Source organism: Sander lucioperca, chromosome 9 (assembly GCF_008315115.2).
Source record: "Sander lucioperca isolate FBNREF2018 chromosome 9, SLUC_FBN_1.2, whole genome shotgun sequence".
Taxonomy (NCBI): domain Eukaryota; kingdom Metazoa; phylum Chordata; class Actinopteri; order Perciformes; family Percidae; genus Sander; species Sander lucioperca.
The window spans coordinates 28,609,115-28,619,368 of NC_050181.1; the positions used below are offsets into that span (position 1 = coordinate 28,609,115).

The following is a 10,254-nucleotide window of genomic DNA, read 5'->3' on the forward strand; positions in this document are numbered from 1 at the left end:
TAACTAGTAATCTATAATGTATTACATTTTGGAAGTAACTTGGCCAACACTGTTCCTGACCAGTAAAAACCATGTATCACCGTGTTGATTTTAAAATGTTTGTGATAATCTGAAGGATGAAGTGAAATTCTCCTACTTCTTAAAGTCCCTAAATAAAATATTGAAAAAGCCTCTTGGATAAAAAGACGAAAAGTTGACTTTTTGGAGATACATGGTTTTTACAGGACAGCAATGCTAAAAACAGTAAGTAAAGGATCTGAATACGTGTTTCACCACTGCTTCTTACCCACCAATAAGAAGAATCATGAATGGCTTTGCTACGGGTAACTACTGTAGCTGTTGCTCTAGCTGTGGGTGGATCTGCTGAGGTGTAAGGAGTCCATTGTTTTGCATATTGAGTCCTGATTACAGAGAGCAGAGTGTGAAACCTTTGTTAGCTGTTTTACTGAGCTCCATGGGCAGCTATAGAGACACATTCAATCATTTTCAGCAGCTCACAGAAACATATCTGACGGAAAGCTGCCATGGCGTTTTGGGTGAAGACTTTCCTGCTTGTCAGTATAATAACATCAGCGGTGAGAGGCAGAGTGGAAAAAGAGCTGTCTCCCGAGTGCAGACAATTCCTCTACATGGGAACACCACCGACTGGGCTGAAGCACCACTCCCTCCAGTTCATTTGTCAACGTTACAACAAGAAGCCACGCTACATGACGCTGTACAACACTGCGGACCACATCCCTGTGTACTCAGCGTACACTTTCAAACGCACAGATGGGGACAAATGCGCAGATGTCCCATGGATGTACGAACCGCAGGTAAATTAAAATAGAATGTTGAATATGAGGTGCTAAGAAAGTCTTTTAACATGAAGAGCATGCTATAGCTTTTTCAAATTCAAAAATCCATGCATATGTTGTGTAATATTTCTACTTTCCTATCCTCATCCTCTCATTTGCACTGGCTCTGTCTGTCTGCCCACACAGCTATCCACATCCTCTGGCACAGATGAGATGCAGCCCTTCCCACGTGGCTACATGCACATGAATTTCGAAGATGCCCAAGCTGTTCTGGATGATTATACAAACGCCATCCTTTACGAGCGTGGCACCCTCAACCCAGACTGGCACCAGGACGATCCTGATGACAAGGCCTCCACATACACCCTCACCAATGTCGTCCCCATGGTGCCCGACTTCAACGGCAGAGTCTGGAACGAACAGGAGCACATCATCCGCAAACGGCTCAACAACTACTGCCGTGGAACAGCTTACATCATCACAGGTATCACCACCTCGGGGAAGATGATCCGCCGGGAGAACATGAACCGCGTAGCAGTGCCCGCATACTTGTGGTCCGCTTATTGCTGCATCGACTATGACCACAACGCACCGTATGATGTGCGCTATAAGTTCCCATCTTTTGCTCACTACGGCCTGAATGAGGAAGACAATGAGGTGGTGGAAATCTCCGTCCAGAAGCTGAAGGAGTTCCTCAGGAAGACAACCTTCGTAGGCCAGAACTTTCAGATCTTTGTGGGTGACTGTGTCCCACCAGGGTCCAGTAAAACTTTATAGTCACATATTCAGCTATAAGGCAGCTATGTGCCATTTTGCCTTCCCTATCTTGGTTATGTTCTGTTCTTTCTTCTTCTTCAATAAGCCTTTTTGTTTTGACTTGTCATAGTAAGAAAAGCACAGGTGTAACATTAACGATGGCTCTGTTCATGTGTCCCAGTAAGCCATGACTGTGTGACAGCATGCATAACACCAGGACCCTGACATTGAAGCAGCTAAATTGAATGTAGCCATGATTCATTCTGTTATTTACACCTCTGCGTTTTCCTGCTGTAAAACGTCGGCATGTCTTCAGGGAAAACGGTCTATAGCCATCCAATAAGCTATAGACCGTTGTCTAATCCAGCTCAACACACTGAAATGTTTAGCAGTGCTTTTGCTGTATTTTACACTTCAACACTTGATTCAAAAATAACTGGGTATTTGTCTCACTGAAAATGTAATAAAAAATCTACCTGCTTTGCAGTAATAAACCTTTGCAAACTGTAACTAACCTGTCTTTGAAGCTTTATTTTGACACTTTCAAGATCACTTACAATATTTTACAAATTGCTTGCTACAAAAGTAACACATTTAAATGAAAACTGTTAGTTAACTCTAAAATCATGTCATACTTCTCACCTATAAAGCCTATATTCTTTCATCTTTTTCCTATTGCCCTACATGAAACCACCACATACTATATTCCAGCACCAGCATTATAACTAAACTAAAAACTAAAGCTAACAAAGCCTTTTATGTGGTCACTGCTGTTGTAGTCCTTGACAACAGATTGTAGATCATTGGTATTCATACTGGGTGAAGGGGGTGGATTTAGAGGCCACAGCTGGACGGCTGCTTTGCATTTGTAAAAATGTAGAAAAAATATGTAGTGTAAAGGTAGGGGAGCCCATCTCCTTCTTATATGACACATTTTTATAATTGTAATGCATATACAGTACAGTACATACATATACTTCCCGGCCTGCATTTCTTGTTTTTTTTATCTTTTGTTCTCACTCTGTGTAACCCTCTGTCTCAACACACAAAAAACAAAACTGAATGCAAAACGTCATCACTAAAGCTATTTGTGCACAGCTTGAAGGAAAGGTCTCATTTTTCATACAGTACATCAGGGAGTCAAGTCAGCATCATTTCTTTTAATGTCTGCTGCAGACAGTAGGCCTAGTAAAATACTCTCCATGACTTGATAACATTCACTGCTTCTGAATTACTCCTACAACACTTGTGGAACTTTGAATATATGGAAAAGACTTTACAATGGGAGACCAGTTTCAGAGTACAGATGAGGTAAGAAGGGAAATAATGACAGAGCTGGGACAGAGGCTGTACTTGTCAGACAACAGTGGATTGGCAGTGGTGTGTCACAGGTGTGAAAGAGAGACATACGAGCAGACGTAGAGAGGTCTAAAAGGACATAGATGATGATACCTACTTCAGAGAAGTGTGCCTTAACCCTGGCGGCTGTCGTGGCCCTGCTGACATGTGTGTTGCTACAGGGGGCCCAGGCAGGAGTGGTGGAGGACTTCAACCATGTGGAGCGATGCAAGGACTCTCTATACATGGGCACTCCACCCAGAGGCTACCTCAGCAACTCCTTTACGAGGATCTGCCAGAGGTATCAGGATAAACCCCGCTATGTCACCCTGTACGACACCCACAAACACATCCCCATCTATTCGGCCTATACATTCAAAAAGTCAGATGGGGAGAAGAAGGTGGACTTCCCGTGGATGTTTGAGCCCCAGGTGAGTGTTCTTTCAAGCTCCAAGTCCAAACAGTAGAAGTCTGTTTTCAGTCGCAGTTTCAATCCAAACCCATTGTAGGTTGTTTGTGCATTTAAATACAGTAGACTATCTTGTATTGTGCCATGTCAGGTAATAACATTTATATACAGTAGACTACCTTGTATTGTGCCATGTCAGGTAATAACATTTATATACAGTAGACTATCTTGTATTGTGTCATCTCAGGTAATAACATATTGTGTATACTTATTTGTATGCATTTATCAAGAATTGCATTATGTCTAGACAGAAAACAAATTCTCACAAACATTTCATATATTCATACCTAACGAGCAGTAAAAAGAGCTGGGACAGCTATATTACTGTTGCTACTGGCAACAAAGTAAGCTTAAGATAAGCTACTTCATTGGCTGTGAATAGTCGGCTATTTCAATAAGATAGTGTTGCCTTGAGTTGACCATTTATGCTCTGGTACGTAGTTATGCAAATTTGTCACTTGCAAATGATTTTTTTGTGAATGTGGTAAATAGTCTGAATTTGAAGAACTCTCTGCTCTAACTTTTCAGAAGTAATAAAACGGTCATCTACATTTTCAGCAATAGTGTGCTTCTCCTTGTCTCTCTTCCTCTATAGCTGGCCTCAGAAAAAAGCAGCAGTAACATGGAGCCATTCCCCCAATCTTCAAGCATGCATATGAACTTTGAGGACACCCAGGCAGTCCTGGAGGACTACGCTGATGTGGTTCAGTACGAGCGTGGCCAGCTAAATCCTGACGAGCATCAGTCTGACCCTCTGGACAAAGCCTCTACCTACAGCTTGACTAATGTGGTACCCCAGATCAGGGAGTTCAACATGGGTCCCTGGGCCGAACACCAGGATCTCATCCGCAAACGTCTCAACAACTACTGCCGTGGCAAAGCCTTCGTGGTCACCGGGGTCACCACCTCCGGGCACACGATCCGTCGCAACAACCTGGACCGGGTGGCTATACCCGAGTACGTGTGGTCGGCCTACTGCTGCATTGAGTTTGACCAAAACGCGCCATACTTTGTGCGCTACAAGTTCCCTGTGTATGCAGCTTATGGGATGAACGATCGTGTCAACAACCACATGGTGGAAGTTCCTCTCAAGAACCTGGAGAAATTCCTCAAGGGGAGGATGGATGTGGACAAGAACTTCCAGATTTTCTATAATGACTGTGTGCCAAATAACTGAGATAAAGCGGGTGTGATCTCTGTAATAATCCAAGTTTAAAATGTGTTAGAAATTAACTTTAACACTGTGGAAAGGTTTGGGGTTCTTGCAGCTCACAATATACATGGGGCTAAGATGTGTTGTCAAATCACATTATATATTGTAAGAAATAAAATTGGGAATTGATTGGAGTGTCTCTCATTATGTCCAAATAACAATAATTTTCGATTTCTCTGCAGATTGTATTTTCGATAAATCGTTTGGTCTCTAAAATGTAAAAAAAATATTAAGAAATGTCCATTCCAATATCCCGGAAACCAAAGGTGAGGGCTACAAAAAAAAAAGATATTAAATTTACCATCACATCAGACAAAGAAAAGCTGCAAATCTTCATATTTCAGAAGCTGGAACCATAGAACATTTAGCATATTTGGTTGAAAAATGACAAACTATTGACTGTCAAAAGAAAAAAAAAAATCTAAATATTTGCAATGCCTAAAGTGAATTTATTTTCTTGTTAAAAATATTCACAATATTGATAGTGTAAAGTGCTACAACCACTCACACTACAACAATCATGTCCTATCTCCTAATCCAGAATTTTTGATAATTGACCTTAATTTGCATATTCACACCATGGAAAGACTTTGAAAAACAATTTTACTTTTAAGCTACAAAAGAAACCATTGGGAAATACTTCATGTATGTCCAAGAAGATTAGAGATTCAACAGAATTGTAATAGGAAAATAATGAAGAAATAGATCATCAAGTTGTTTTATCATTTGCTTCTTCAAAATACATTGTAATTATTGATTTAATCCACAGGATGGAACTACAGCTCATTTTAAATTATAAGTGCTGAAAATGCAGTACAAAGCCTGTCCTAATAAGACACTTTCTATAGTCCATCCTCACAAATAATAAGAATTAATTTGTAAGTCTGAAACAGAAATAGGTCTGTGACTTAGTTCATGTTGCTTTTTTGGCAGTCTGAGGCATACACAGATTATAAAATGAGGACTGATCCAGAGATGACACTCTTTTCCACGCCACCCACCCCCGCCTCTGCAGCTCGGTCTTCTCCAGCTGACATCCATAGTAGTGAGGGTCAACGACTAGCAGGTAGCTCCCCTTGTCCCCGGTGCACACCCCTAATATCCCCTTAGAAGAGTTGTCCCTGTCCCCTCCCATCATGACTGGAGACCCATGCTTCTCAAAGTGCTGATGGAGCTCTTCCACTGCAACATGCTCCAGCTCGGCCCCTCCACCTCTAATATGTACCAGTTTACAGGGGACATCATAGAAATAGTCAAGGATCAGGGAGGCTTCAAATGTTCCTATCCACTCCCTGGAGCGTGAGAATGAGCCTGGTTTGTCCCCCATGGCAACCAAGGCGTGCTGGATTTCTGGGAGACTTGGTGGAGATCTATGTTTGCCCTGAAGTGGAAAGCAGTTAAGACAGAGCCAGGAAGCCATTGTCTGGATGGTGCGGTAGCCACATCCCCAGCCTCTGTCATCGTGTCCATCACAGCCATAATGGAAGTAGAGATAGTCTCCTTTTATCAGAGAACATTTCACAGGATCTGGAAGTGGATTAGGAAGGCAGGTGTGGACATTCTTTGATAAGGTTTTGGTCTTCTTTAAAATCTTCCCCTCTTCAGCTCCACTTCCTCCCCAGTCAATCGCCTCAGATTCCGCTGCTACAACCTTTTTATCCATTTCTATTATTTGTAACCTACCGAGCAAACATTTCGGGTTTAACCTCATATAATATGCATTTAAATTCAAACGGTTACTGTCATGACTGTATTATAAATTATAGGACTTTAATTCATCCGGAATTCGTCTGGTGTAACTGCAACAACTGTCCCTTCGGTGCACTTGCGATAATACTTGTTCCGCCTAAACAATTGTTCCCACACACGATGATGCCTTCAGGAGCCTTTCTTCAGCTTTTTAGGAAATAAAGTGGAATAATGCTGTAGTAATAAGGAGCAGGGAATCCTCACTGGCAAACTGAGCTTTCATTAATAATTAATTACAAGTTGGAGGGATTTCATTGAATAAGCCTAGGCCTACATCATATTTTTCATATAATCATTATAGCGAAATATCATCGTTTAATGTCGTTGTTTAACATAAGCTATATGTTTCTGGGTGTTTCAGACTTACAACGTTTTTAACCGTCTTTGAAGATAGCATAAGCGCTATCCAGTGCACGCGAGCACAACACATTACAACCAGCACACCTGGCTGTAATTTATTTCACGCTAATTAAATAATCGCTAGCTTGATTTTTCTTCAAAAAAGAAAAAGAAAACAATGGCCACCCTGGTAAAATATACTATATTCGTCTTGTTATTCGTGCTTTTGCTGTCGGTGTGCGTTTCATTTGCTGAAAAAAGTGATGCAGGAACTCGTGAAAGCGTCGGACTTGAAATAAAATGCGGAGAAGTCGAAGTGAGAATAACCGTAAAGTCACAGTTTTTTAAGAAAAAACGTATTCCGTTCAAACCTGAGAATCTTCGACTTGGAGCGAACTCAACCCCGCAGAGGTCCTGCGAAGCAAAGGGACCGGTGTCCGACACTGACATGGTCATCTCTGCAGGGCTGCATGAATGTGGGACTGAGTCCAGTGTAAGAGAAGAAAACATGAAGTAAAGTTAAACTCCAGATAATAACGTTTCTCTTGTGTAGAGAGAGACACACTTCATTCATAAATCTGTCAGACATAAGGCTATTGACGCACAAAGTAAGGCTATTTTCATTCATGGTTTCACTTATTTCTTTTGCTACTATCCAGGTTCATGGTGAGTGGCTTGTGTATTCCAACGAGCTGGTACTGTTTCCTGCTGTGGTTCCCACCTCTACAGGCAATATGATAGTTAGAGGGGCAACTACTGTCATACCTGTTGAGTGCCATTATAAGAGGTAAGGCAGATGCCATATTATTGTATGAATCCTCATTTCCTTGGTTCAGGTTTCTTATGCTGCATCATATAAAGGAACAAAGTCAAGAGTTGCAGTGAGCTGCCATCAACACGTTGTAATTGTATAACAAGTGCCTTATCTTTGTGTGAGTTCAGAAAGCAGACAGTGACTGGAGACGCATTAACCCCAACCTGGCTACCTATGACATCCACTATCAGTGTCTTTGGCCTTCTGCACTTCTCCCTTCGCACCATGGCAGGTGAAACCACCAAATCATATAATCTCGACTGTATCAATGGAAGATTTCTCTGACAATATGTAGCAATATCTGGAATCTGGGGTTTTTCCTGCATAGGGGAATTTTTGGCATCCCCCCAAAGAGGTTTTAGCCAGCCCCAAAGGAAAATCACCAGCACCAAAATGATAAGAATTGAGAATAAAAATAGCGATTCAAATCCTCTCTACATGTGTTTAGGAGCAATTTACCAAACAAACTTGAATAGGAGCACTGTTCTCAGTTTTATCTCCAGAGTCAGGCTATACTCTCTCCTGGTGATTTATTTAAATATTATTTTTTTAACCAGTTTTGAAATACATAACTTCTGTCAAATAAAGTAACACAGACTCTTTGCCTTTACTGTACACTAACTGATCATGGTTCCTGTTGTGCGTAGTCACCCCAAAGGCCCATTCTGAGCCAGGAAAAACCCTGGAATATGTATGGCATTTGGACTAAAAACAAATTGTTTGTTCTTGTGCAGATGACTGTACCTCTCTACGTAGTTCCTCAGTGTATCAGCAGGGGGAAGCAGTGTTTTTGGAGGCCAGCGTGGAGGCCCCTCTACACCCTCCTCTCACTCTATATGTGGACTACTGTGTTGCTACTCTGAAGCCTGACCCGCTCTCCTTGCCCAGCTACAAGTTTATCACCAAGCATGGGTCAATCAAAAACTTATTATAGTGCAGTACTCAATCCAAGAAATCAAATGTAAGGTTAAATCGATTGAATGAATTGGCCTACTCGCAGCCAGTCATCTTTCAGCATTTATCTGACTAGGTTGGAGGGGAAGCTAGGCTGGACACGTCTTAATTTGATGCCGTTCATGTAATCATTTCAGCATGTGTTGCTCCTCCTTAACAGATGTCTTATGGACAGTGTATTGCCAGGATCTTCATCTAAATTCCTCCCCAGGGAGCAAGATAACAGACTGTGCTTCAGTGTCCAAGCCTTCCACTTCAACCAGGAGTCTGGGGAACAGGTAACAAACACCTCATTGGACAGTAGCCAGTTCTTACTTACTTACTCATTTGAGCCATGATTATTTTATTCCATAATATATTTTGCATCTAAAATACACAGTATTGTTTGTCAAGCATTTCGCATTTGTAATTGATCAAGGCCTAGAGATATTTACGATATCGTTGAAATAAATCCTGGATCAGATGTGCTTTATTAATTTGCCTTTCTTCTTCTAGATGTTCATCAGCTGCCACATTAGGGCTACTCTGAAACACAAGTCACAAAGCCACCTAGATAAAGCCTGCTTCTTCCATAGGCCCACATTCAGGTTTGCAAGCTGTTGGTGCCCTTCAATTGTTAAATCAGTTCATCATGATTTGGTCTTATATGTGATTTTCAGATTGTGCTTTACGCTTAAGTGTATTTTTATTAACTGACGCATCCCAGCTGAGGTGTTTTTATCAGGATGTTTCTCTGTCATTCAGCTGGCGTGACACAGAGGGAGACGATGCTCTGTGTGGATGCTGTGACTCTGATGACTGCTTTAGACAGACGGAAGAGGAGAACAGTGGCCACACTGGACACACAACTCAACCAGATACAGGTTGCTCAGCCCTTCATAAACAAATGCAACCAACACAATGTTGGAGTTTTGTTTTTTACCAGTTGTGCTGAATGTAAATGATAGCAGGACCATAACTTGTGTATTTGATGTTTACATACAGTAGCCTGTCTAATTACAGGGTCACTTAGCCAGTTTTTTTTTTTTTTTTGTTTACAGAAAGGAAGCATGAGGGTGACACTACAGTTGGTCCACTTCACACCCTGCCACGCTCTCATTGGACAGGCCGCCTGTCAGTCAATCTCTAAAGAGCCTTTTTCCAACTTTACAATTAGGTAGGTACAGGGACTGTCGAGACCAAAACTAGGAGTTAGGGAACAGGGACAATGAAGAATCCATCACATAGTAGTATAACACTTAAATGCTGAACGTAACAACACAGACCAATTTTCACTGTGATGATTTAATTTTTGTAAATTATACAATAAACATGAATTTGTGATTGGTATGTTGAAGTTACTACAATACATGCACAGTAGGGGGCTTGAACCTATTTTTCTTATCTCAATATGTTTTAAATGTCTGAGATGACGACAGGAATCCTGTTTATAAATGTGTGTCTCATCGGAGACAGACCAGGTATTTTCATCATGACTGAAGAATGGGTAGTTTTTCATTCAGCCATGAAAATTGATAGCCACAAAAACAAACCCATGAGGAATTTCCACTAAGAGGCCGAAGAACTACAATGGAACCTAAAATATCTCAGAGGCAACAAGCGCACTAGAATAAACAGACATTTGAGTAAGAATGGGACAGCTACGCAGCCATGCGCTGTATGTGCTTTACATCCCCTGTCTGCACTAGAAACACGTGTCTGGTCGCGGGAGAGGAAATGTGACCGACCACTTGGGAAACTTGGTAGATTTCATGGGGCAGTGTCTTATTCCATGACATCAGGACTACAGTACTTCTTGATCTGTTTCTCTGAAAATAAGCCACTG

At 41.5% G+C, this 10,254-nt stretch overlaps 4 protein-coding genes across 4 annotated transcripts; 3 read left to right on the forward strand and 1 right to left on the reverse strand.

Annotated features, from left to right (window-relative positions):
- The first annotated feature begins 329 nt into the window (after window positions 1-329).
- Window positions 330-2,063, forward strand: LOC116042243 (endonuclease domain-containing 1 protein-like). The gene is made up of 2 exons (XM_031288345.2): window positions 330-815; window positions 984-2,063. Exons 1-2 carry the CDS (start codon window positions 525-527, stop codon window positions 1,572-1,574), a joined length of 882 nt encoding a protein of 293 aa, XP_031144205.1. The 5' UTR covers window positions 330-524; the 3' UTR covers window positions 1,575-2,063.
- Window positions 2,064-2,841: 778 nt separating this feature from the next.
- Window positions 2,842-4,702, forward strand: LOC116042292 (endonuclease domain-containing 1 protein-like). The gene is made up of 2 exons (XM_031288428.2): window positions 2,842-3,322; window positions 3,956-4,702. Exons 1-2 carry the CDS (start codon window positions 2,996-2,998, stop codon window positions 4,535-4,537), a joined length of 909 nt encoding a protein of 302 aa, XP_031144288.2. The 5' UTR covers window positions 2,842-2,995; the 3' UTR covers window positions 4,538-4,702.
- Window positions 4,703-5,005: 303 nt separating this feature from the next.
- On the reverse strand, window positions 5,006-6,456 carry ufsp1 (UFM1-specific peptidase 1 (non-functional)). The gene is made up of 2 exons (XM_031288557.2): window positions 6,356-6,456; window positions 5,006-6,325 (listed from the first exon to the last, which is right to left on the reverse strand). The coding sequence occupies exon 2, from the start codon at window positions 6,282-6,284 to the stop codon at window positions 5,487-5,489; it is 798 nt and encodes a 265-aa protein (XP_031144417.1). The 5' UTR covers window positions 6,285-6,325; window positions 6,356-6,456; the 3' UTR covers window positions 5,006-5,486.
- A 275-nt stretch (window positions 6,457-6,731) lies between these two features.
- Window positions 6,732-9,758, forward strand: LOC116042303 (zona pellucida sperm-binding protein 3-like). The gene is made up of 8 exons (XM_031288438.2): window positions 6,732-7,154; window positions 7,321-7,448; window positions 7,604-7,707; window positions 8,210-8,387; window positions 8,590-8,707; window positions 8,925-9,016; window positions 9,174-9,292; window positions 9,470-9,758. The coding sequence occupies exons 1-8, from the start codon at window positions 6,840-6,842 to the stop codon at window positions 9,556-9,558; spliced, it is 1,143 nt and encodes a 380-aa protein (XP_031144298.1). The 5' UTR covers window positions 6,732-6,839; the 3' UTR covers window positions 9,559-9,758.
- The last annotated feature ends 496 nt before the right edge of the window (window positions 9,759-10,254 follow it).

What these genes read in the sequence shown, in the direction of transcription:
- LOC116042243 (XM_031288345.2), top strand. Translation starts at nt 525, where the DNA reads ATGGCGTTTTGGGTGAAGACTTTCCTGCTTGTCAGTATAATAACATCA. An exon ending in CATGGATGTACGAACCGCAG is followed by an intron (nt 816 to 983) that starts GTAAATTAAAAT and finishes CTGCCCACACAG; the next exon opens with CTATCCACATCCTCTGGCAC.
- LOC116042292 (XM_031288428.2), top strand. Translation starts at nt 2,996, where the DNA reads ATGATGATACCTACTTCAGAGAAGTGTGCCTTAACCCTGGCGGCTGTC. An exon ending in CGTGGATGTTTGAGCCCCAG is followed by an intron (nt 3,323 to 3,955) that starts GTGAGTGTTCTT and finishes CTTCCTCTATAG; the next exon opens with CTGGCCTCAGAAAAAAGCAG.
- ufsp1 (XM_031288557.2), bottom strand. Translation starts at nt 6,284, where the DNA reads ATGAGGTTAAACCCGAAATGTTTGCTCGGTAGGTTACAAATAATAGAA.
- LOC116042303 (XM_031288438.2), top strand. Translation starts at nt 6,840, where the DNA reads ATGGCCACCCTGGTAAAATATACTATATTCGTCTTGTTATTCGTGCTT. An exon ending in CTCCCTTCGCACCATGGCAG is followed by an intron (nt 7,708 to 8,209) that starts GTGAAACCACCA and finishes GTTCTTGTGCAG; the next exon opens with ATGACTGTACCTCTCTACGT. An exon ending in CACAACTCAACCAGATACAG is followed by an intron (nt 9,293 to 9,469) that starts GTTGCTCAGCCC and finishes TTTTGTTTACAG; the next exon opens with AAAGGAAGCATGAGGGTGAC.